This window comes from Crotalus tigris, unplaced genomic scaffold (genome assembly GCF_016545835.1).
Source record: "Crotalus tigris isolate CLP2741 ecotype Arizona unplaced genomic scaffold, ASM1654583v1 scf7180000020795.235405, whole genome shotgun sequence".
NCBI classification, from domain to species: domain Eukaryota; kingdom Metazoa; phylum Chordata; class Lepidosauria; order Squamata; family Viperidae; genus Crotalus; species Crotalus tigris.
Window position 1 is genome coordinate 143,958 of NW_024098185.1, and position 20,848 is coordinate 164,805.

General features: G+C 37.3%; 1 protein-coding gene across 7 annotated transcripts; it reads left to right on the forward strand.

Annotated features, from left to right (window-relative positions):
* The first annotated feature begins 1,360 nt into the window (after window positions 1-1,360).
* Window positions 1,361-15,507, forward strand: LOC120319524. Of its 7 annotated transcripts, XR_005559783.1 has the most exons (8): window positions 1,650-1,792; window positions 1,946-2,311; window positions 3,123-4,688; window positions 6,305-7,177; window positions 7,860-7,987; window positions 11,721-11,904; window positions 14,422-14,645; window positions 15,023-15,507. XR_005559783.1 is itself a non-coding variant. In XM_039368463.1 (7 exons), the coding sequence occupies exons 2-7, from the start codon at window positions 1,949-1,951 to the stop codon at window positions 14,560-14,562; spliced, it is 3,255 nt and encodes a 1,084-aa protein (XP_039224397.1). In that variant the 5' UTR covers window positions 1,361-1,507; window positions 1,946-1,948; the 3' UTR covers window positions 14,563-15,507. The 7 variants fall into 7 exon arrangements, 5 of the variants coding, with proteins under 5 accessions (XP_039224397.1, XP_039224396.1, XP_039224395.1 ...); XM_039368463.1 differs by lacking the exon at window positions 1,650-1,792 and adding an exon at window positions 1,361-1,507 and having other exon boundaries at window positions 14,422-15,507; XM_039368462.1 differs by lacking the exon at window positions 1,650-1,792 and adding an exon at window positions 1,420-1,579 and having other exon boundaries at window positions 14,422-15,507.
* Window positions 15,508-20,848: the final 5,341 nt, after the last annotated feature.

Sequence of the window (20,848 nt, forward strand, 5' to 3'; positions counted from 1 at the left end):
TAGAGGCAACACCAGGATGAAGGAAGAATGCACATAGAAACATAGAAAATTGATGATAGAAAAACAGCCAGTGATCCATTGGGCTTATCCATTGAGTTTTTTTGTTTGTTTTTAATTTATTATTTTTATTTAATTTTTTGTTGGATGATAGACACGTTTGTCCCAAGCATTTTTAAACTCAGTTTCTGAAGATTGACCCACTACCTCTGCTGGAAGTTGGTTTCAAGCTTCCATGACTCTTTTTGTGAGATAATGCTTTCTAACATTACTTTTAACCTTCCTGTCAGTTTGAAGTTATTCCCCGTGCTCCTGATTTTTGCTTAATATTGAAAATATGCCTTCTAGGACCTTATTCACACCTTAATATATTTAAAGATTTTAATCATGCCCTCCCCTTACCTTCTGTCCTCCAGATTGCACATATTCAGTTCACTTCAATATTTCTTGTTATGTTGTCCCTCAGACCTTGTACCATTTTTGTTGCCCATGTGTGGATTCGCTCTATCTTATCAATATTTTTTTTTAAAGTGAGATCTCCAGAACTGGACACAGTATTCCAAATGGGGTCTGACTAAAGCCTTATATAGCGGGATTAGGACCTCCTTTTTCCTGCTGGTCATCCCTCTAGTGATGCATCTCAGACCTTCAGTTGCCTGGCCACATTGTTTACTCATTTGCAATCATCTGCTATGAGCACACCTAAATCTTTTTCTTCTGTTGTTCTAACACTGTAGCCCCGATACTGTACTCTGCACAATACTGTACTGTGATGTCATATTATTATTACATGGACATTCTTAAAGGAGAAAGAGGACCCCTGTTATTTATTATCTGTACTCGCAGCAAATGCAAGTTAGCTAGAGCAAAGAAGTTTGCTGGACAGGACATTTATGAAGAAGGAAGATGGGTCTAAATAGTTCCTTTTTCGTGTGAAACATCCTGAACAAAAGTAGAAACGCTAAGTACTATACTGAACATACATTCCTTATGATTTTTTGAGGGCTGGGTTCCTACTGATTTTATCTTAGCACATTGTGCAAATACAGCCTTTCTCATAGCAAGTTAACCTTATTTTAAACCCACTCGTTGGTCCCCTTAAGTCACGCACGGTTCCTTGAAGGGAGAACAGCAAAAGCACCCGGCACCCTGACCTCTCAAAGTGACGCCAGCAGAAAGCTTCACGCCCATTCCTCTTTTTAAAACTACTGGTTACTTTCACTTTCCAAGAAGCCATTTCCGGAAAGGCCGTTTCGCGGCTTCCGACTCCCCTTCGCTCAGTCTCCTCTTTCCTTCCCCCCGACATTTTTGGGGAGGCGCTTCCCCAGATGTTGCGCGAGAACGGGGGGGGGCAGGGATAGCGCGCGGGGCGGGCGGAGGGCGCGAGAAGGTATCCAGGCGGGCGAGTCGCCAAAGGGGGCTGGCTGGCTGGCAGCGGAGGCGGCTGGAATCCACCAATGAGCGGCACAGCTTAACGGCGGGGGAGGCCGTCCCGAAGGCCTGCAAGAAGGTTCTGTGACCCGCCTCTTTTCCTTTCGGACTCGTTGCGAAGTACCCTTTCGGGCTTCCCCGGGCAGAGCGGGTAGGGGTGTTTGGCCCTCAGCCTGTCTACCTTCCCGGGCGTTGCTGTTTTCGCCGGAGGAGGCTGGAGGGTGGGTGCGCCTGGTGCCCTGGGAGATGGGGCCGGGGGAGGGCCGTCGCGTGCGGCTGAGCAGATCCTCGTCCCTTTTCCCACATTTTGGCTTTAAAGATGGCTTTTGTTGGCGGTCGTTTCTCTGAGCGCGCCTGTATAAAGGTGGGGAGAACCTTGGCGAAGTATTCTCCAACGTTCCTTTATTTGCCTTTTCGGCTCATGCGAGCCTGTTTTTAAATAAAACGGCTGCACCAGCCAAGCGGAAATGCATTAAAACTTGCTTTTTTTCCCCCTTCCCTCCCTTCCCTTGTCTAGATAATGTTAGCCCCGATGCAGCCGAGCAGGAGACGCAAAATCGAATGGGACGGCTTAGCTGGGAGCTCACCTGCGAAATTCTGCAAGAGCACCGAAGCGCCGGCCCGGCCTGCTCGCTCGAGTCCCGGCTGCAGCGGGGCGGCTGCCTTGGGGAAGCCTCGAGTCTTCGCCTCGGCGTCTTCGTGCAGAGAATTCTCCCGCACTTCATTCGCTGCCGAGGCTTCTTCCTCTGATGAATTTGAAGTGGATGATGACATCAGCGGTGGGCAAGACGCTCCTGTCTTCAGCTTTCTTACAAAGCCGGCTGCTTCCAAGATGCCTACGAAAAATGTGGCATTTTCCTCTCAGGAATCTGTGAAACTGAAGGTATGTAAGTAGCAGCCAAAACTGCTGAGTAAAAGGGAATTAGAATATAGATTGCTGTTGAGTCTTAGATGTTTTTATTACTTTGCAGTTGTTTGTCATACAGTGTTGCTTTGTAAGGGTTTAATGATGAATGGCCTCCAAATCCTGTATTTGACTTAAAATATATTATGCTGTATTCTGATAACCTTCATTTCCTTTGGAGAATAATTCAATTTTTTAATCCAGTCATTAGTTTTTTGTTTTGTAAATTTATGAAGTATTTGTAATTAATATCAGTTATGGTGCCCTCTCTCATTTAGCCTTCAAAAATATTTTTTTAATTATATAACCTGGATATTTTTTTTGTTTTCCTACAGTCTTTAATAAATATCAAATTATTTTTTTATGAGTTCACACTTCTAGTAATTTTGTTCCAACCAGCAGAAACATTTAACTTAACTAAAGTATGATAGCTTATGTTATCATCTAAATGATTTTGTTCTGGTTACAGCCCTTGTAGTAAGTAATTATAAACATAAGAACAAACGTTGACCTGCAGTTTTGGTTTTAAGAGTATATTGCCAGGAGCCCTGATGACACTGCAAGTTTCAAATTCTGGCAGGATTAGTCCTGATGGTGTAAGGAGCCAAGTAAGAGGAAAAAGCATTTTTGTTTCACCATATAATTTATGGCCTGTAATCAAGAATTCCTTCAAATCTTCATATTGCTGATGAACATGACTATTGCTACTTAACCTAGTGTGGGCTGAATAGTTTTGTGAGTGGGCTTTTACTTACAATTTATTAAGCTTACCTTACTCTTTACTATTTAGATCAAGCAAGAAGATTGCAGTGATACAAGAATAAACATTGCAGCAGTCCCTGAAAGAAAAAGTGCTTTAAAAGAAAAGCGGGCTGAATGTGGCCGGAAAAGAATAAAAGGCCAAGATCAGAATGAGGGATCTCGATTAATATATCATAAAGCTCTGCTGAGTATATTTGGGGGACAATTGCAAGCCCGAAGAAAATTTTCATCTCTAAATGGAAATCATAAGGAAAGCCCTTCTAAAAAAGAGGAACTTGGATCAATTAACAACCTGAGACAATTTTCAGTAGTATCAGAAATTAGAGAGCAGCAGACTGGAAACAAATCACGTTGTTTGAAAATTGTACCAAAGGAACGTATTAATATTTCTGTTAAGCAAGGCAATAAAGAATCATGTTGGTCAGATGGCAGTTCAAGACATGTATCTGTAATGTCAAGTTCAGAAGAAAAAGAACAAGAATCCAACATTCAGAAGGTTTCTTCGAAATCAGAAAACTCTGCAGAATTGCCATTTGGAAAAAAATCAGAACTTCAACAGGATTCCAACTTCAAAAAAGCTACTACAAAAAAAGAAAATAAAACTTTGAAGTACAGTACAAAAGAGATTTCTAAACCAGCTGGTTTAACACTAATTTCTATAGTATCAAGACCAGAACGTGAAACAGATTTTCAGAAGGATCCCAACACTGAGAAAACTGTTACAAAAACAAATAATAAAACTGTGTATAGTGTTAAAGAAGTTTCCAAACCAAGACATGGTTCAAAACATAGACATAAACAATCAAAATGTGAATATGAATTGGAATTTCAACAGGTTTCCAGCTTTAAAAAGGCTGTTAAAGAAACAGAAGACAAAAATTCTAAGTATAGCATAAGAGAACCTTCCAAACGGTTGGTTAGATCAAAGCAAAGTCATCGACTGTCAAGACTTGAGGATGAACTTGATGTGCAAGAAGATTCCAGTGTTGAAAAAGCTTCTACAAAAAAAGAAAATAAAACTAAGGGTAATACAAGAGAATTTTCCAAACCAATGGTTACTTCCAAATATGTTCACATAGAATCAAGTTATGAAGATGAAGTAGAACTTTATCAGGGATCAGAGGACTCACAGGTTTCAGTAAAAGAAAAAATAGATGTTGGGCAGAGTAAAACTTGGAAAGAAAATTGCCACTCAGAGCACAAATTTAAAAGCATGTCTAGCTGTTCACAAATTGGAGAACAAAAAGATAGGCAAGTCTCTTCTAAACAGCTAAGTAAAACCTCTGATGGGAATATTTTTGCCAGCCAAAGTAAAAAAAAATATTGGAAATCAGAAACCCATTTGAGAAGCATATCTGAAAATTCAAAATATGAAGCTGAAGAGACCAAGCAGAATAGCAACAATCAGAAAGCTCTTATAAAAGGCGCTAGTACTTCTGCAAAACAAAAAAACATAGCAAAAGACAAATTCATTTCCTCCACTTCATCTAATACACAAAGTGATGCCACAGAGAAGTTTGTGAATTTCCAGACGACTGTTACTGTTGAATCCTCTCAATCAGTGTTTATGGATGATTCGGAAACAGATCAAAAGGTGAAATATTAACCTATTAGAATGTTATTTCTAAAAAAAACATAATTATTAAATAGTATTGTCACTATTTTGATCAAACCTAAGAAACCTAAACTGAATATAAACACATTTACAACTTAGTCTGGAAATGTGCTAAAATATCTTCAGATTTTCATTATTGCATAGGTAGGGCAAGAATAATAGACTTAAGTATCAAGAGAGCCGCTTTAATTGACAAAATATTTAGGGATTTTAATTATGTTAGAAATGGCACCATTGTGGGAGATTTAAGTGGTAGACGGAAATATGATTCCAGATACCCAGAAGATCTATATTTTTTACTGAAATGTTATTTCTATATTTGACAAACATTCACAAATTAGCTTCATTTTGAGACTATATTAACTTTTCTGTGGGGTATTCAAATTGCATGATTTTTAAGAATTTCTGATAACAAGTTATTAAGAATACATATATTTTATTACAGCCGCTAGGTTGTTAATAGGACAATATTGGAAGAAGGAATCTTTGCCTACTTTACAAGAATGGTTTCATAAAGTTTCGTATTTGGCAGAAATGGCAAAGATTTCGGCTTTCTTAAAGGAGCAATCTCAAGAAAAATTTTTTGCGGTATGGGAAAAATGGATAAATTTTATACAACATAATTTGGATATGGAAAAATATTATTTAGCCTTTTTATAATTTGTAATGATTGTTTTTTCTTTCTTTCTTTCTTCTTTTTCTTTTTTATATATATACATTTTTTACGTATTATTATTCATATATATTTTTTTTTTTATATATATATGCTTTATTCTTCGTCTACTTTCTTCTTTCTTCTTTCTCTCTCTCTCTTCTTTTCTTATTTCTTTTTTTTCTTTTTTAGTATATATTATTTATTTTAAAGTTTATGTTATGTATATTATTATTATATATATTATTACTGTGATTTTTATTATTATTATTAATTATTTTATAAATTGCAAATGTTATTTTTAAAATATTTGTTAAATAATCCTATATTCAGTTCTGGGAAGTCGGGGGGGGGTGGGGTGGTTGGGGAGGGGGGGGTGGATTCTTATTTGTAAAACTTTTGAAAAATTTCAATTAAAAAAAAAAAGAATACATATATTTTAGTCAGATGTCCTTAGGAGACCTAAATTACTCAGAATGAATTACACTCAATGAATCATATTACTTCTAATTATTTGCTGAATGACATAAATCATCTGGCTTTAGATGTGATTTTTTTTATTTCTTTACTACAGCAGTTTTAACTCCTTTTTTTACTATGATAATAGTCATATCTTCCTTATAGAACTGTGGCATGCCTAATAGAGTAGTGTTCAAAATAAACTGCTTGGAACAGCTGGTTGTAGATGCTTAGTGTATATCAGCAGTTCAGGTGAGAGAGGGAAGGGAGGGCAATGGGAAGATTGTATTGGCCTGCTGGTAGTTTGTGTTGCACTGGGACATGTTGGAAATGTTAGGGACAGTCTGGTCAATTGGATATACTGCACTAGAAGTGGCATCGCTGTCATTTTAAATATTGTTATAGAAAAAAATGGACTTCTGAATAAATATCATTTTTATGCTCATGTTAAATTGATTCTCCGCCCCCCCCTTTTTTTTTTCAGTGTATGGAGCCCAAGAAAGAACTGTCAGCTGAAAATAATTTGTCTGACACAGAAGATGGAGGACCACTGGTTACTTTTTCACAAGAAGATTCCATCCCTAACCACAATCTTTCAGAACCAATGGAAATGTCATTGTCAACAACGGAATTTGTGATGTATCCTCCTCATTTATACAGTCAGAAAATGAATGATTATGCAAAATACTGGACAAGCAGTCCAAAGCCAACACATTCTTTTTCAAGTCCCACTGAAAACACTTCGTATTCCAATAATCTCTGTGATATTTCTTTAGAAAGCCCAATAAATACATCAAAGGATAAAAAACCTTCAGTGCAAAGTATGCAAGAGAGAGAGTGGTCACATGGTTCGTTATTGGACTATAAAGAGAAAAAAAGGCACCAGAGTATGAAAATAGGAACATATATTCCTATCTTCTCTTCATCACGCAAGTCAGATTCTTTTATTAATAATTGTGTAAACCAGGATTTGCCAAGGAGATTGCCCAGATATTTAGAAGAAGGGTTTATTGACACACACTGCCATTTGGACATGTTATATTCAAAAACAGGTTTTGGAGGCACTTTTTCTGAATTTAGGAAAATGCATAGTAGCACTTTTCCTAAAGAATTTCAGGGCTGTATAGCTGACTTTTGTGACCCTCGTACTTTAAAAAACAACTTATGGGAAGATTTATTAGAAGAAGACATGGTTTGGGGGGCATTTGGCTGCCATCCACACTTCGCTCGTTATTACACAGAAGTTCATGAAAGAAATCTTTTGCAGGCAATGAGACACCCCAAAGCGATTGCCTTTGGCGAAATAGGACTGGATTACTCTCATAAATGTAATACAGAAATTTCAAAGCAGCATAAGGTAAGTTTTTATATTAAAATTTGTGTTAAAATATTTTATAATTCTATAGTACTAAACAGTAATTGCGTTGATTAACTGGCTTTAGGTAAAATATGTCGTCAGACCATTAAAGATGATGGTTTTGATAAACGAGTGGTGGATTCCAGAAGTGTCTGAAAAGTTTTGAACTCAAATGCCAAATTTTGAAATCAAGTTGCTCTTCTTCGAATTCAAAGCAACTGTTTTGGTCTTGCTGGAAGTATCCAACAATATTCAGAACTTAAATGACCCCAGTTACAGCTCAAAGAACCGCAGAGCAAAAGAGCTTCTGAATTTGTAATGTTCTGACTTTACATTTGAATGTCAGAACATTACAAATTCAGAATCTTTTTTACTCAGGGGTAGATTGTTGAATCCTTGTGACAAATTCAGAATCTTTTTTTAAACTCCAGAATGGATTGTTGAACCATTGTGAAGTGCTGTTTCCAAAGGAATATATGCAATGCTGTCCTAAAACGGTAAAAGTGATAAATAACTGAAAACAGTCCAGTATTTCTTGTATTTGAGTATTCATAATGTGCTTTGGTTTGGTTACATTATAAAAAGCTGTGCTTAATGCTAGCATATTTCCCCCATGTCTTACTTTTGTTCTCAGGGCAGTTGTAATGGCCTTTGAAGGTGTGCTGCTTTTTACTTGCTTCAGGTTTTTGAGAGGCAACTGAATCTAGCTGTTTCCTTAAAGAAGCCATTGGTCATACACTGCAGAGATGCTGATGCTGATCTGTTAGAAATCATGAAAAAATGTGTGCCAAAAGACTACAAAATACACAGGTAATTGTACTGTGTTCTTAAGTTGCACCGTTCCTTTTATTTAAAAAAACAGTAATTGAATCTTGAAGAGATCAATAGTCTGCCTGATTAGAATATTATCATGAAATGTAGATAATGACACCTTGGAAAAAATTCTAGAACCTTAAAAGATTTCAGTTGCTAAGACCTTAGATTTATGAACAGCTACGCAATATAATTTTTTCCTATGGACTCTTCTAACTCACAAATCAAAGCTGAAAATGAAACCATAATCAGAATGAAAGAATTCAATTTCATTGAAGTAAGATTCCATAAATAATTGTTTCCATTCAAGATAATTTTGACATAAGGTTTTGTGGGAAAACAGAACTGAAAAGACATGCTAGCCTGTGAAGCAAATACATTGTATATATTTTAAACTTATGAGCCTAGCTTGAAGCTTGAGAATTGTATCTAAGAAGGTCTCTGCTATCCTGAAAACTGGTCCTAACCAGAATCTACTGATACGATAGCAACTTTAGAGACAACCCCTAGGAACTAACAACCATAAAAGGTAATTTGTAAATAAGAGAAGGGGGCGATAAAATTTGAGTAGTGGGAGATGTAATCAGGGGCGGAGATAATGTATTCCCTTTAGGAGCTTTGGATAGGTTGTGACAACATGATTACAGTATGATTACTAAGCCAATAAAGGTGGGAGGTAAATTTGTAATGGCAATGGAGAATATAAAGAATGAATATTGTAGATTTGGTGTGTGTCCACTGTGTGTTTGCATGCACAAGGAGCACCCCTTTGCAAAGGAGTACAAATAAATTATCATTGTTTTCTCTTGGAAGTTTTGGCTTGTAAATGTTATTGCAACTAGACAACGAATCCCACAACTTGGGGGCTCTCCCGGGATTCTCCAGACAGCGGCAGGAATCACTGAGCAAACACCAATTGGGAAGACATGTCCCATTGAGTTCAGTGGTCCTTGTTGTGGATGATTGGTGAGTCCTGTGTGCCTGTGGAACCCGGAACGGAAGTTAAGAGAAAGCAATCATAAGGGGGAGGTCCTGGGGGATTATACAGTGGGCACTGAAGCGCTGCAACCGGACACCTCTGTGCACAGACCAAGGTAAGAAAATTTGGACTTAAGTATTACCTTGGCGGTTGGGATATATAAGAAGTGCCATGGAGGGGAGGTGGGATCTCCTCTGAACATTCTGCCAGATAGTCCATGGGGTGCAGTGTTGTAAAACCAGGACTAAAACCAAAGAATGATTCAATATTTTTGTTTTGAGTGGCCAAGAAATCCTATTAAAGGCACTAGTGTATTTTGGCCAAAATATGGAAGTTTTGAAAATTGGCTATGTCAAGCACTAAAAATATATGCTTGTTGGATCCCAGGCAATACATTTGTAGTTAAGGAAAAGAAAAATAGTTTATTTTTGTTAGAGGAGTGTGGAGATAGTGTGTGTGTGTGTGTGTGTGTGTGTGTGTGTGCAGGTTTTTTTTTAAAAATTCTGCCTTCTCTGTTGCCAGCTGTTATTTTTTTTTCTCTCTCTCTGCTTTGGAAGAGCAAGAGAGGCAGAAAAGGAGGGGCACTGTTTCTTTCTGATTCTTTCAACATTTTTTTTCTCTGCTTACTTTCTACTGAGCTCTGGTCTGAGAGACAGAGAAAGGGGGATGATGTGAAATCTAACCTTTGTAGCTTTTGCTTGCATTCTTTTAGGTGGTAGAGATAATTGTATTGTTAAATACTGGAAAAATTTGATGCATAGTTTCAGCCTTTGCAATGGCTAGTGGCTTATTTGCATAACCACATATATTTTAGTAACTCAGAATACCTCATTAAGCTTGTTTGTTTTGTGAAGTTGCTTTTTTTTTGCTTTATTTTTTTAAGTCTTTATGTATGTGTGCAGGACACACTGATTTATTGATTAGTGAAAAAAGTAGAAGAATAACACCTGAGAAAATTGAAGGAATAGCTTTGGGGGCTTTGACCCAGAAGTGGGGAGGAAAGAGGCAGCCAGTGGCATTTTTGTCAAAAATGTTAGATCCTGTCTGCTGAGGATGGCCAGATTGTGTTCAAGTGGTGGCGGTCACAGCAGTGTTAGTAAAGAAGAGCAGAAAACTGACGTTTGGGGGAGTTTGGTGGTTAGTACCCCCCCCCCCATCAAGTGAGGGCAATTTTGAACCAGAAAGCCAGCCGATGGCTGACAAGATTCGAGGATTTTAAAATATGAGAGTATGCTTATGGAACAAAATGATCTATATTGACTACTGATGTTAGTTTGAATCTACTCAATTTTTAAGTTAGAAGAAGGAACTGATATTGAACATTATTGTATTGAAGTAATTGAATTACAGACAAGATTTAGACCTGACTTAACAGATGTTGCTCTAGGAGAAAGTGCTAATTTGTTTATAGATGGGTCCTCCAGAGTGGTAGAAGGGAAGAGAAGAAATGGATATGCAATAGTAGAAGGAAGAGAAGAAATTTTGATAGAAGTAGGAAAGTTGCCTTTAAGTTGGTCTGCACAGACTTGTGAATTGTATGCATAAAATCAAGCTTTAAAATTGTTGGAAAAACAGAGAGGGACTGTATACACTGTTTCAAAGTATGCTTTTGGAATAGTGCACACTTTTGGAAAGATTTGGGAAGAACGAGGGTTGATTAATAGCAAAGGGAAGGATTTAGTTCATGGAGAACTGATTACACAGATGTTGGACAATTTGATGTTGCCTGAAGAGATTGCGATAGTACATGTAGAAGGGCATCAGAAAGGAAATTCTTTTGAAGCCTGTGGCAATAATTTAGCTGAAATCAAGGTGGCAGCTGCAGAAGGAACTGAACGTTTAATGTTAAGTTTAACTCCTACAGTGGAAAAACCAGTATTCACTATAGGTGAGGAGACAGAGTTAGAGAAAGTAGGGCCAGTGAAAAGAAAAAGGAGGGATTGTGGGGAAAAAGAATTCATTGTTTTTACAGACTGTGAGAAGACATGCTAGCCTGTGAAGCAAATACATTATATATATTTTAAACTCATGAGCCTAGCTTGAAGCTTGAGAATTGTATCTAGGAAGGTCTCTGCTACGCTGAAAACTAGTCTTAACCAGAATCTACTGATACGATAGCAACTTTAGAGACAACCCCTAGGACAGGGGTAGGCAACCTTGGCTCCTTTATGACTCGTGGACTTCAACTCCCAGAATTCCTGAGCCAGCTGGCTCAGGAATTCTGGGAGTTGAAGCCCACGAGTCATAAAAGAGGCACGGTTGCCTATCCCTGCCCTAGGAACTAACAACCGTAAAAGGTAATTTGTAAATAAGAGAAGGGGGCGATAAAATTTGAGTAGTGTATTCCCTTTAGGAGCTTTTTATAGGTTGTGACAACATGATTACAGTATGATTACTAAGCCAATGAAGAAGAGGTGAGAGGTGAATTTGTAATGGCAATGGAGAATATAAAGAATGAATATTGTAGATTTGGTGTGTGTCCACTGTGTCCTTGCATGCACAAGGAGCACCCCCTTTGCAAGGAGTACAAATAAATTACCATTGTTTTCTCTTGGAAGTTTTGGCTTGTGAATTTTATTTCAGCTAGACAACGAATCCCACAGTTTTCATACAAAAAAAGAATTACTGAAATAGCAATTACCATGCTACATAACTGTTTTGTCAAGTCTTTAATATGACCTTCCTTAATGTTTTCTTGTTACTGGTTATTCATCTGAACTGGGATGACCATTATTTTTGATCCCTTCATAGACATTGTTTCACCGGCAGATATAGTGTCATTGAACCACTTTTAGACTACTTTCCAAATCTGACTGTTGGATTCACTGCGTTGCTGTCTTACCCATCAGCAAATGAGGCTAGAGAATCTGTTCGAAAAATCCCATTAAGTAGAATAGTGGTAGAAACAGATGCACCTTATTTCCTTCCTCGGCAGGTAAGATTGTTTTTAGAAAATATATCCATTATCTTTCACTGTTTATACTGAGTTAACATAGGAAATGAGATTTTAAAATGTGTAAAAGCTGACATTTTTCCTCTTGATTTGTAATAAAATACTTGGAAAACCGTAACAAAATATTGATAACAAAGATATTACAATATTACAGGCGCAAAAATATTCCATTAGTTCAAAGCTTTCCATATCCAGTAAAAACTGCTGAGGAGTGATGCTGTGCAGGGCAGAGATGGGGGGAAATAGGCAAATGGGAGAAGTGCTCCTGTGGTTGTAAGTCTGAGCAGGCTGCCTAGCACCCAGATTTTGACTATGTAGTCATGGAAGCTCTGCAACAACCATAACTTTAGGGGACCAGTCAAGTTACATTGGTTCATCTTCATTGTATGAATGGTTGTTAACTGAGGACTGCTGCAAATGTTTCCTAAAATTAATGAATCTTGAAGAACGAAAGTAGATTAGCAATAGCATTTATACTTATATACTACCCCATAGTGTTTTACAGCACTGAGCAATTTACAAATAACCCAACAATCCGGGTCCTCATTTACTGACCTCAGAAGGATGAGTGAACTTTGAGCCAGTCAGGATCAAACTCCTGACAGTGGGCAGAGTAAGCCTGCACTACTGCATTCTAACCATTATGCCACCACGGCTCCTGTAAAATAACATCTGTCAAAGACAGCCATAGAATATATACCATACCATATGAAGCAATATTGCATCTCTTAACAATTTTTCTCCCAAAAGATACATAGATATAAAATTATAAATATAACAATATTTTAGTAACAATATAACAATATATTAGTAATAATATAGTCATATGACACAGTAAAAGATATCAAAATTTTTAATTCCTTATTCCATGTTTCTATATGCAATATATTGTTAAATATTTAATGTGTTCTAAACCCTTAGAACTGTTACATGAAGACGTTATTGTAGACTTTTTTTTAGTAGAAACAGGTTAAATTCTCCTACTGCTAGAAGGGATTCCAAAGCATGTTTCTGGACATCAAAACTACTTTAACTTAATACATTGGCACTGACTTATTAGTACATTGTGCCTATACTGCAGCTCCTCAAATAGCATGCTGTATTAATTACAGTTGGAATAAGGTGAGGTTAATATCTTGGAAATAGTAGTGGTAATATGGGATGAGAAGAAGTTGTTTTGTGGTCTTAGTGGTAGTGATTGTTTTAGCCATACTGTGCTGCATATAGGATAGAAATTGAGAAATTTTGTAGGCCGAGAACTTGAGGGTAACCGAATACTGCATGGGTCGGCAACCCGTGGCTCCAGAGCTGCGTGTGACTCTTTGAGCCTTCTCCTGCAGCTCCCAGCCTCTTCCGCCATTTGCAGAGAGAGGCGCTTGCACTTCTCTCTCTCTCTCTCTTATTGGGCGAGGCTCCTGCCTTTGCTGCATCTCAGCAGAAAGCAGCATCTCTCTCTCTCTCTCTCTCTCTCTCTCTCTCTCTCTCTCTCTCTCTCTCTCTCACACACACACACACACACACACACACACACAGAGGGGGGGGGGAGGACTGGCAGAGGAGAGAGCCAGCCCAATAAGAACGTGTGTCAGTGTGTCAGCTTGTCGGAGAACAGTGTGAAGCCAGCTTGCCAGGTGAGCAGAAGATCGGAGGGGGGGGGGGAGAGAGAGAGGGAGACAAAGAGAGGGAGAGAGAGAGAGAGAGAACACTTATGCACAGCAGCCTCTATTTCTTTTTAATTAAACTCTTCAATCAAGCTCCCCCCCTTGTGCGCGCGCATGCGCGCAAACATATTTTGCAGCTCCCAGTGTTTTATTTTCTCTGGGAAACGGGTCCAAGTGGCTCTTTGAGTGTTTAAGGTTGCCGACCCCTGGAATACTGTAAGAGAGACTTCCCCAACCTTTGTGGACCAGCAGATGGAGGGAGAGGGAATGGTTCCACTCAGACAAGTGTGTGCATGCGCACAGCTCCATTTGCATGAGTGGGGAGCATGCACACTCACCATTTGTGGAAGTGGAGGACATCTGCATGTGCTTACTCGCTGCTCACACAAGTGGGGATGCGTGCTCACTCGCCCGCCATTTTGGGCAGCCTGGTCCTGAACAGTTCTCGGCCCAGTAGTGGGCCGCAGCCCAGAGGTAGGGGGACCCCCTGCTGTCAGAGAAATGAAACCCGAGGCTGAAATTGCTATCAATTGGACATTCATATATTGATAACATAACATTTTTGGAGAAATAAAGAAAGGTAGATGTCAATATTTCTGCCAGTAAAAGGAGATATGTAGATCTGTTAGCAATTGCATGATTTTTTTTACATGTTGCTTTACACATTGTTACTCAAAACAACTGCTTGTTTGCAGGAGTAGAAAGACATACCTTATCAATAGGGCTACATGTAGAACAAGATATAATCATTTTTTTTACTTGTTAAACCTATTTTCTGGTTGGTGCTTGGGTATAGAGTCGAAACCTGTTCTTTGTCTAATGCTCCTTTTTTTCCTAGGTGCCAAAAAGTGTAAGCCGGTTTTCTCATCCTGGAGTAGCTCTGCACACAGTGAAAGAAATTGCCTATCTCAAAGAGGTGTCATTACCTGTCATGTTAGCTGTTCTAAGGCGAAACACCAACAAAATATATAACTTGTAAGAAGGTGCATATAGAAGAGGGAAGAACTGAAGAGGAAATGCTTTTGTAAAGTTAATTTGATCCTTTTAAATTTATTTTGTAATGTAAGTATAGATCTGGATTTGGAATACCCTTTAATATCTTTTTTTAATTCCTCCAATTCTGTTATTTGTTCCTGCTGTTTAATGTGCCTCAGATGTTGATTTTAACTCTAAGAGCTTTGTTTTTTTAATCCTTGGGGGCACAAACTCAGTATTTTAATTTTTCAAAAAGAAAACAGAAACAAACCTAAAGTGCTCTTAAAATTATCAAGCTAAATCTCAGTATTTCTTCTGAGCAGCAAAATCATTCAACTGCTGCAATTAAACATTACCCATTTATCTAACATATATGTAGAAATAACCTCAAAGAAGTAATGAAATGTATTTCCTGTTTCTGATCAGTTTTTTCCAACATACTAACACATTCGCTCTTTTCACAGGATAAAAGTAAATGAGGAATCATTTTTTAAAGAGACACAAATATTGTTTACGAACATTTACTGAAAGCCACAGAAATTCCCTAGCTGCATTATGCTGAAGTGAAAAATACCTGCATGCATACAGGTTAATGAAACAAAGTTAAGGGAGTAAAATAGGGTATCAAGATTATTCATGAAAGACTAATTGACTTTTAATTTCTATTTGAATTTGTTTATTTTTAATCTCCTCAGAGAGTTCTTAATTAGGGAAGTGATTATATGTTTTTATAGTTTTATGTATTACTTTGACTTTAAACAATTTATTTGTCAATAAATTATTTTTGTATCAGTATTAATCATCTCGGCAAAGCAGAAATTAATCTTGTAGTCAGTAACACTGAAAAGAAACATTCCTTTGTCTTCAAAACAACTGTGTTTTATCTTTAAAATTTATTTCTGTAGATACTTTTGGTCATGTTATTAAATGTTTCCCAATGTTTGTGAAAGTAGATTTTTAAATAGTTTTTCCTCCCCCCCCCCTTTTTGCATATATGTTCAAGGTTTGTGCTTTAAGAAGGAATGACAGTATTATACTATCATCTTAAAACAGTGGTTCTCAACCTGTGGGTCGGGACCCCATTTGGGGTCGAACGACCATTTCACGGGAGTCGCCAAACAATGCAGTCCGCCATTTCCCCCCCCCCCCTTTTCCTTAGCTGTGCTATTCCCTTTTATTCTATTGGCTTTTGAAAGCCAATAGAATAGACTCTCTTGAATAGAGTCTAATTCTATTGGCTTTCAAAAGCCAATAGGAATTGTCCAGGCTGTCTCTGCCCTGCTGAGCTCGCCAAAAGTCCCATTCTGCAAACGGTGCTGCACCAGTTGAGTAGTCCTCGACTTACGACCGGTTGGGGGTTGCGGCATTAAAAAGGTTGAGAACCACTGTCTTAAAGGAATGCAGCAAGATTAGGAACAAAATTGTCTTTTCCTTCAAGGTCCTACTTATCCCTTTGATTTTGGGATTTTGTAATAAACTAATATGCTTTCTTCTTTTGGCTCCAAAGCATAAGGCAGGTAGTATTTAGATAAATTCATTTTATAATCTTGTTTAAGAGCTATTTAGGGGGTTATTTCTTTTCTTTTCTGTCATTCTCCTCCTTCAGGATTTGCTTTTTATTTTTGGGTTTCAACAGCTTAGGGCATGGGTGTTTTTATACTAAACCTTAGTTACCAAATCTATAGTTACACATTCTGGAATCAGAAGGTTTATTGGATATTAAATAGCATAGTGCAATATTTAGAACAATTTAGTTAAAGAATGCCAATTTATTTTACTCAGAATCTTGTGCTCCACAATTCAGAACAACAGAATTGGAAGGAACCTTGGAGATCTTCTAGTCCAACCCCCTGCTCAGGGAGGAGACCCTATATCATTCAGACAAATGGGTACTGTTGTACTCTCATGGAGGAGCTGTTATATCAATATGTTGCTTCTAAAGGCCACTAAAAGATCTGCCAAATATCCATTAATTCACAATTTTTAGGACACAGAAGCCTAGAGTAGATACTTTACAGCAGAGGTATGTTTGATTACTTTGCACTGCTTTGCTGAAGGCTTTGTTCTTAATCTAGCTTGAATTGGGTCTGGACTCTTTGTTGAGAGCCAAATTAAGGGTTCATCATGTGGAGAAATGTATTGTTCATCCCTGGTATGAAGCCTCATAAATGGGAGAAAGAAAAATAAATAAATTACATGTTCTGGTTAGAGCGTTAGGGATCAGACCTTGAAATAGGTTTGAAGCAAAGAAAAAAAAAGAGCAAAAAATGATGATAATTATACAGATAGGCCTTGACTTACAGCCACAATTGGGACTGGAATCCTGGTTGTAAATCATCGTGATCACAAGTTGAGGCATCACCTTTACTAGTTTTTATGGCAGCGAAGTGAATCCATTCTCTCAAAGGGGCATTTTTTTTTTTTTTTTTTTGCCATTACTACCAACAACTGATCATAACTCAAGGTCTACCTGTATTAGCAGTAAACATTGATCAAACTGTTGTTGGACAGTAATTCAAGCACTTTTACAGTGATAAGGTGATTAACCCACATAGTGTAATTAAAAATAAAAGCTCAATTAAAGCCACAAAATTAAATTTGTGATGTATTCTTGGTTATCCCATTGATAATGATGGATAATTTTTAAGACTATTTTTTCTGTAACAGGCAAACATGGCTGCTTTTTAGGAAATTACTCCCATTTTTCATGTGTCTCAGAACTGTAGAAAATGGACATGTAGTATATAAAGCGCATTTGAAAAATACATACCAGAAGATTTCTTATATTTTTGATGCAAGTTTTGAAACAATGGAATCATAAGGCTACTAAAATGACTTTTATCCAGAAATAGTGGCATGTTTGTATTGTTACCGATTTGTTTTATTATATTTAGAAGCAACCCAACTTGAGGCAACTCTGGACAGCTTACATTATTAAATAGTAAAAACAGAATGAAAAATTGGACTTCATGGATGAGGCATGGTGAACTGAATGTTCCTGAAGGAGCAGGGACATCAGTGTAGCAGAGATCGGCAGCCAGATGGCAACTTCTGGCTGGCAAAGTCTGTCCAGAAAAAGGAGAGATTGTGATTTTGCCCACAACTACTTTGGATAGCTGCTCCATGTGAGTAGACTAGGATCTGCATTTTTTGTGGTCTAATTGTGAGTTGAGCAGCTGGGACTCAAGAAATTTCAACCAAGCTCACAGCTATAATGTCTATATAGACATAAGGTTTGCTGAGCCTCATTTCATAAGTTACTTAACTACATTTCAACTATTAGGAATCTTTGGATCAAAAAGTTTTATAGCATTCAGTGAGTGAAGGAACTAAAGATTGCAATAAAAGGAGAAGAGTACTTAAATTTGATTTACTAATACAGAATTAAAACAAAATACTTCAACATTGGCCATATTATTTATTTATTACATTTGTATGCCACCCACTCCCTACCAAGTGATTCTGGCAGCTAGATATAGAAGAATATGTATGAATAATGGATTCAGAAGTTAGGTTTAAGAGTGTGCCATTATAGATGGTATTTAAAAGGTGTTATGGAAGAGAAACATATTTTACTGGACAAGACAAAGATTGATTTGAAAGATTTTAAAGTGACAGGCAACAAGAATGATATGGAAAAAGATGCTGTACTGGATCCACAAATGAAAATTGCTGATTTCTTAACAATTAAAAGGGATATACTAATAAAAACCAAAGAAGTGACTTGGGTAACTTTCCTATATTGGATTTACAAAAGGGACCTGTTAAGGTTTTGAAGGATTTTGTGAAAAGAGACTGAAGAAAAAATGAAAAACCAATATGTAGGACATGACCTTGGGCCAGTCATATTCTATCAGCATAACTCACCTTGTAGGGAAAAAGGAGGAGGAAGGTGTATTGGATATATCCACCTCCTTGAGTTATTTGTTATTACACATATTCAAAGAAAGATTTAAAATATGTTGTTATCTCTGGTAATCTTTAATGGAGTTTCACTGACCAGGAGTAAGCAAAGCTTTAAGGATTTGTTTATAGATAAGAGATATGGAAGGAAGATATAATTAGTTGTATTTTAAGAGAAAGTGATTAAGTTACTAAAATTGTTTATATTTGTGATGAAGTCTTTTTACTTTTCTATTGTTCTATTTTTAAATTTATTTTAGTATTTATCTTTTTAACTTTTATGTTTAATAAAATTATTTTTAAAAAACCGAAAAATCATGAAAACTCCTAAGCATCTGGAAGGACAAACCCAGAAAGAAAAACTGTTAGGGCTTCAGCAGCCACTGCACTCCCAAACAAAGCCACATTTTCACGATTTTCAGAACATCATGGAGAGATTGCCTGAGGAATGTGCTTTCCACGCAAAGAGTCATCTGATGTTGGCCTGCAGACCAACAGTAGACCAAAAGTAACACAGAAATAGGACTATTTAAATCAAATTCTAATCAAATCATGAAAACTCTGGACAAAAATTACCAAATCTGGCCATTTTGAGGCTATGTTAATAAACATAAAAGTCAATTCAAGCAGTGTAGCATATCCTTTTTATAATTTTTTTGAGTTAGAATTTGTTTTGGACACAAATAGTATTATTTTGTAGATTCATGACAAAGTAAGTGGTGAACTGCACAATCTCTTAGGTGTGGGTGTTAGGAATTCTTGCTTCTTGCCTGAATCTCATGTTAAAAGCTAGAAAGAGTTCTCCCATGTAGAAAACTTTGTATCCAAGCTTCAGTAGAAAAGGCACAATACCACAAATATGGTATTTGCAAATATGTGAAATTGCAAAGAGAAAAGTATTCCTGTCATGCTGTGGCTGGCCTTTGCTTGATTTCCCCATTCCTGTCTGTCAGTGAGAAGTGTTCTAAAGTTGCAACTGAGAATGAACGTCTCTTAATGAAAATCTAATTGAACAGGTTATACTACAGAAATTAGAATTTTTTTTCTTTGAGAAACTTCTACCAAAATATGTTAAAATGGGAAAACATTCACTATTCCTGGCAAACAAAACAAACAAAAAAAGACCATGACTTTTATTTTATACAAATTATTGTGGTTATGTCCATTCATTTATTCTCTAACAATTTTCACCTGATGAGATGTTTTTGTCATTCTGTTTTGAATCTGTGGTATTTCCCACCTATTAATTTTCCTTTCCTATTGTATTTGTATATTATTATCAAACATTTTGGATATTTAGTGCTTTACATATAGGATATACATTTATAAAAATTAAACATAGGAAACAGATACACGCTTTATAAAAAGCTTTAGAAAACCCATAATCACTCACTCATCGTATAGTGAGGGAAAAAATATTTGATCCCCTGCTGATTTTGTACATTTGCCCACTGAAAAAGAAATGATCAGTCTATAATTTTAATGATAGGTTTATTTCAACAGTGAGAGATAGAATAACAACAAAAAAATATCCAGAAAAACGCATTTCAAAACAGTTATAAATTGATTTGCATTTTAAAGAGTGAAATAAATATTTGATCCCCTATCAATCAGCCAGATTTCTGGCTTCCAGATGTCTTTTATACAGGTATTGAGCTGAGATTAGGAGCACTCTTAAAGGAAATGCTCCTAATCGCCAAGCAGGTTGGTGAGAAGGTGATAACAATTGGTGTGATTATTCGCAAATGGAAGAAACACAAAATAACTGTCAAGCTTCCTCGTTCTGGGGCTCCATGCAAGATCTCACTTTGTGGAGTTTCAGTGATCGTGAGAACAGTAAGGAATGGGCCCAGAACTACATGGGAGAATCTTGTCAATGATTTCAAGGCAGTTGGGACCATAGTTACCAAGAAAACAATTGGTAACATGCTACGCTATGGACTGAAATTCTACAGCACCTGCACAGGCCCATCTAAAGTTTGCCAATGAACATCTGAATGATTCAGAGAACTGGGTGAAAGTGGTCAGATAAGACCAAATCGAGCTCTTTGGCATCAACTTGCTGTTTTTGGAGGAGGAATGGTGCCTATGACCCCAAGAACACCATCCCCATTGTCAAACACGGAGGTGGAAACATTATGCTTTGGGGGTGTTTTTCTGCTAAGGGGACAGGACTTCACCACATCAAAGGGACAATGGACGGGTCCATATACTGTCAAATCTTGGGTGAGAACCTCCTTCCCTCAGCCAGGGCATTGAAATGGGTCATGGGTATTCCAGCATGGCAATGACTCAAAACACATGGCCAAGGCAATAAAGGAGTGACTCAAGAAGCACATTAAGGTTCTGGAGTGGCCTAGCCAGTCTCCAGACCTTAATCCCATAGG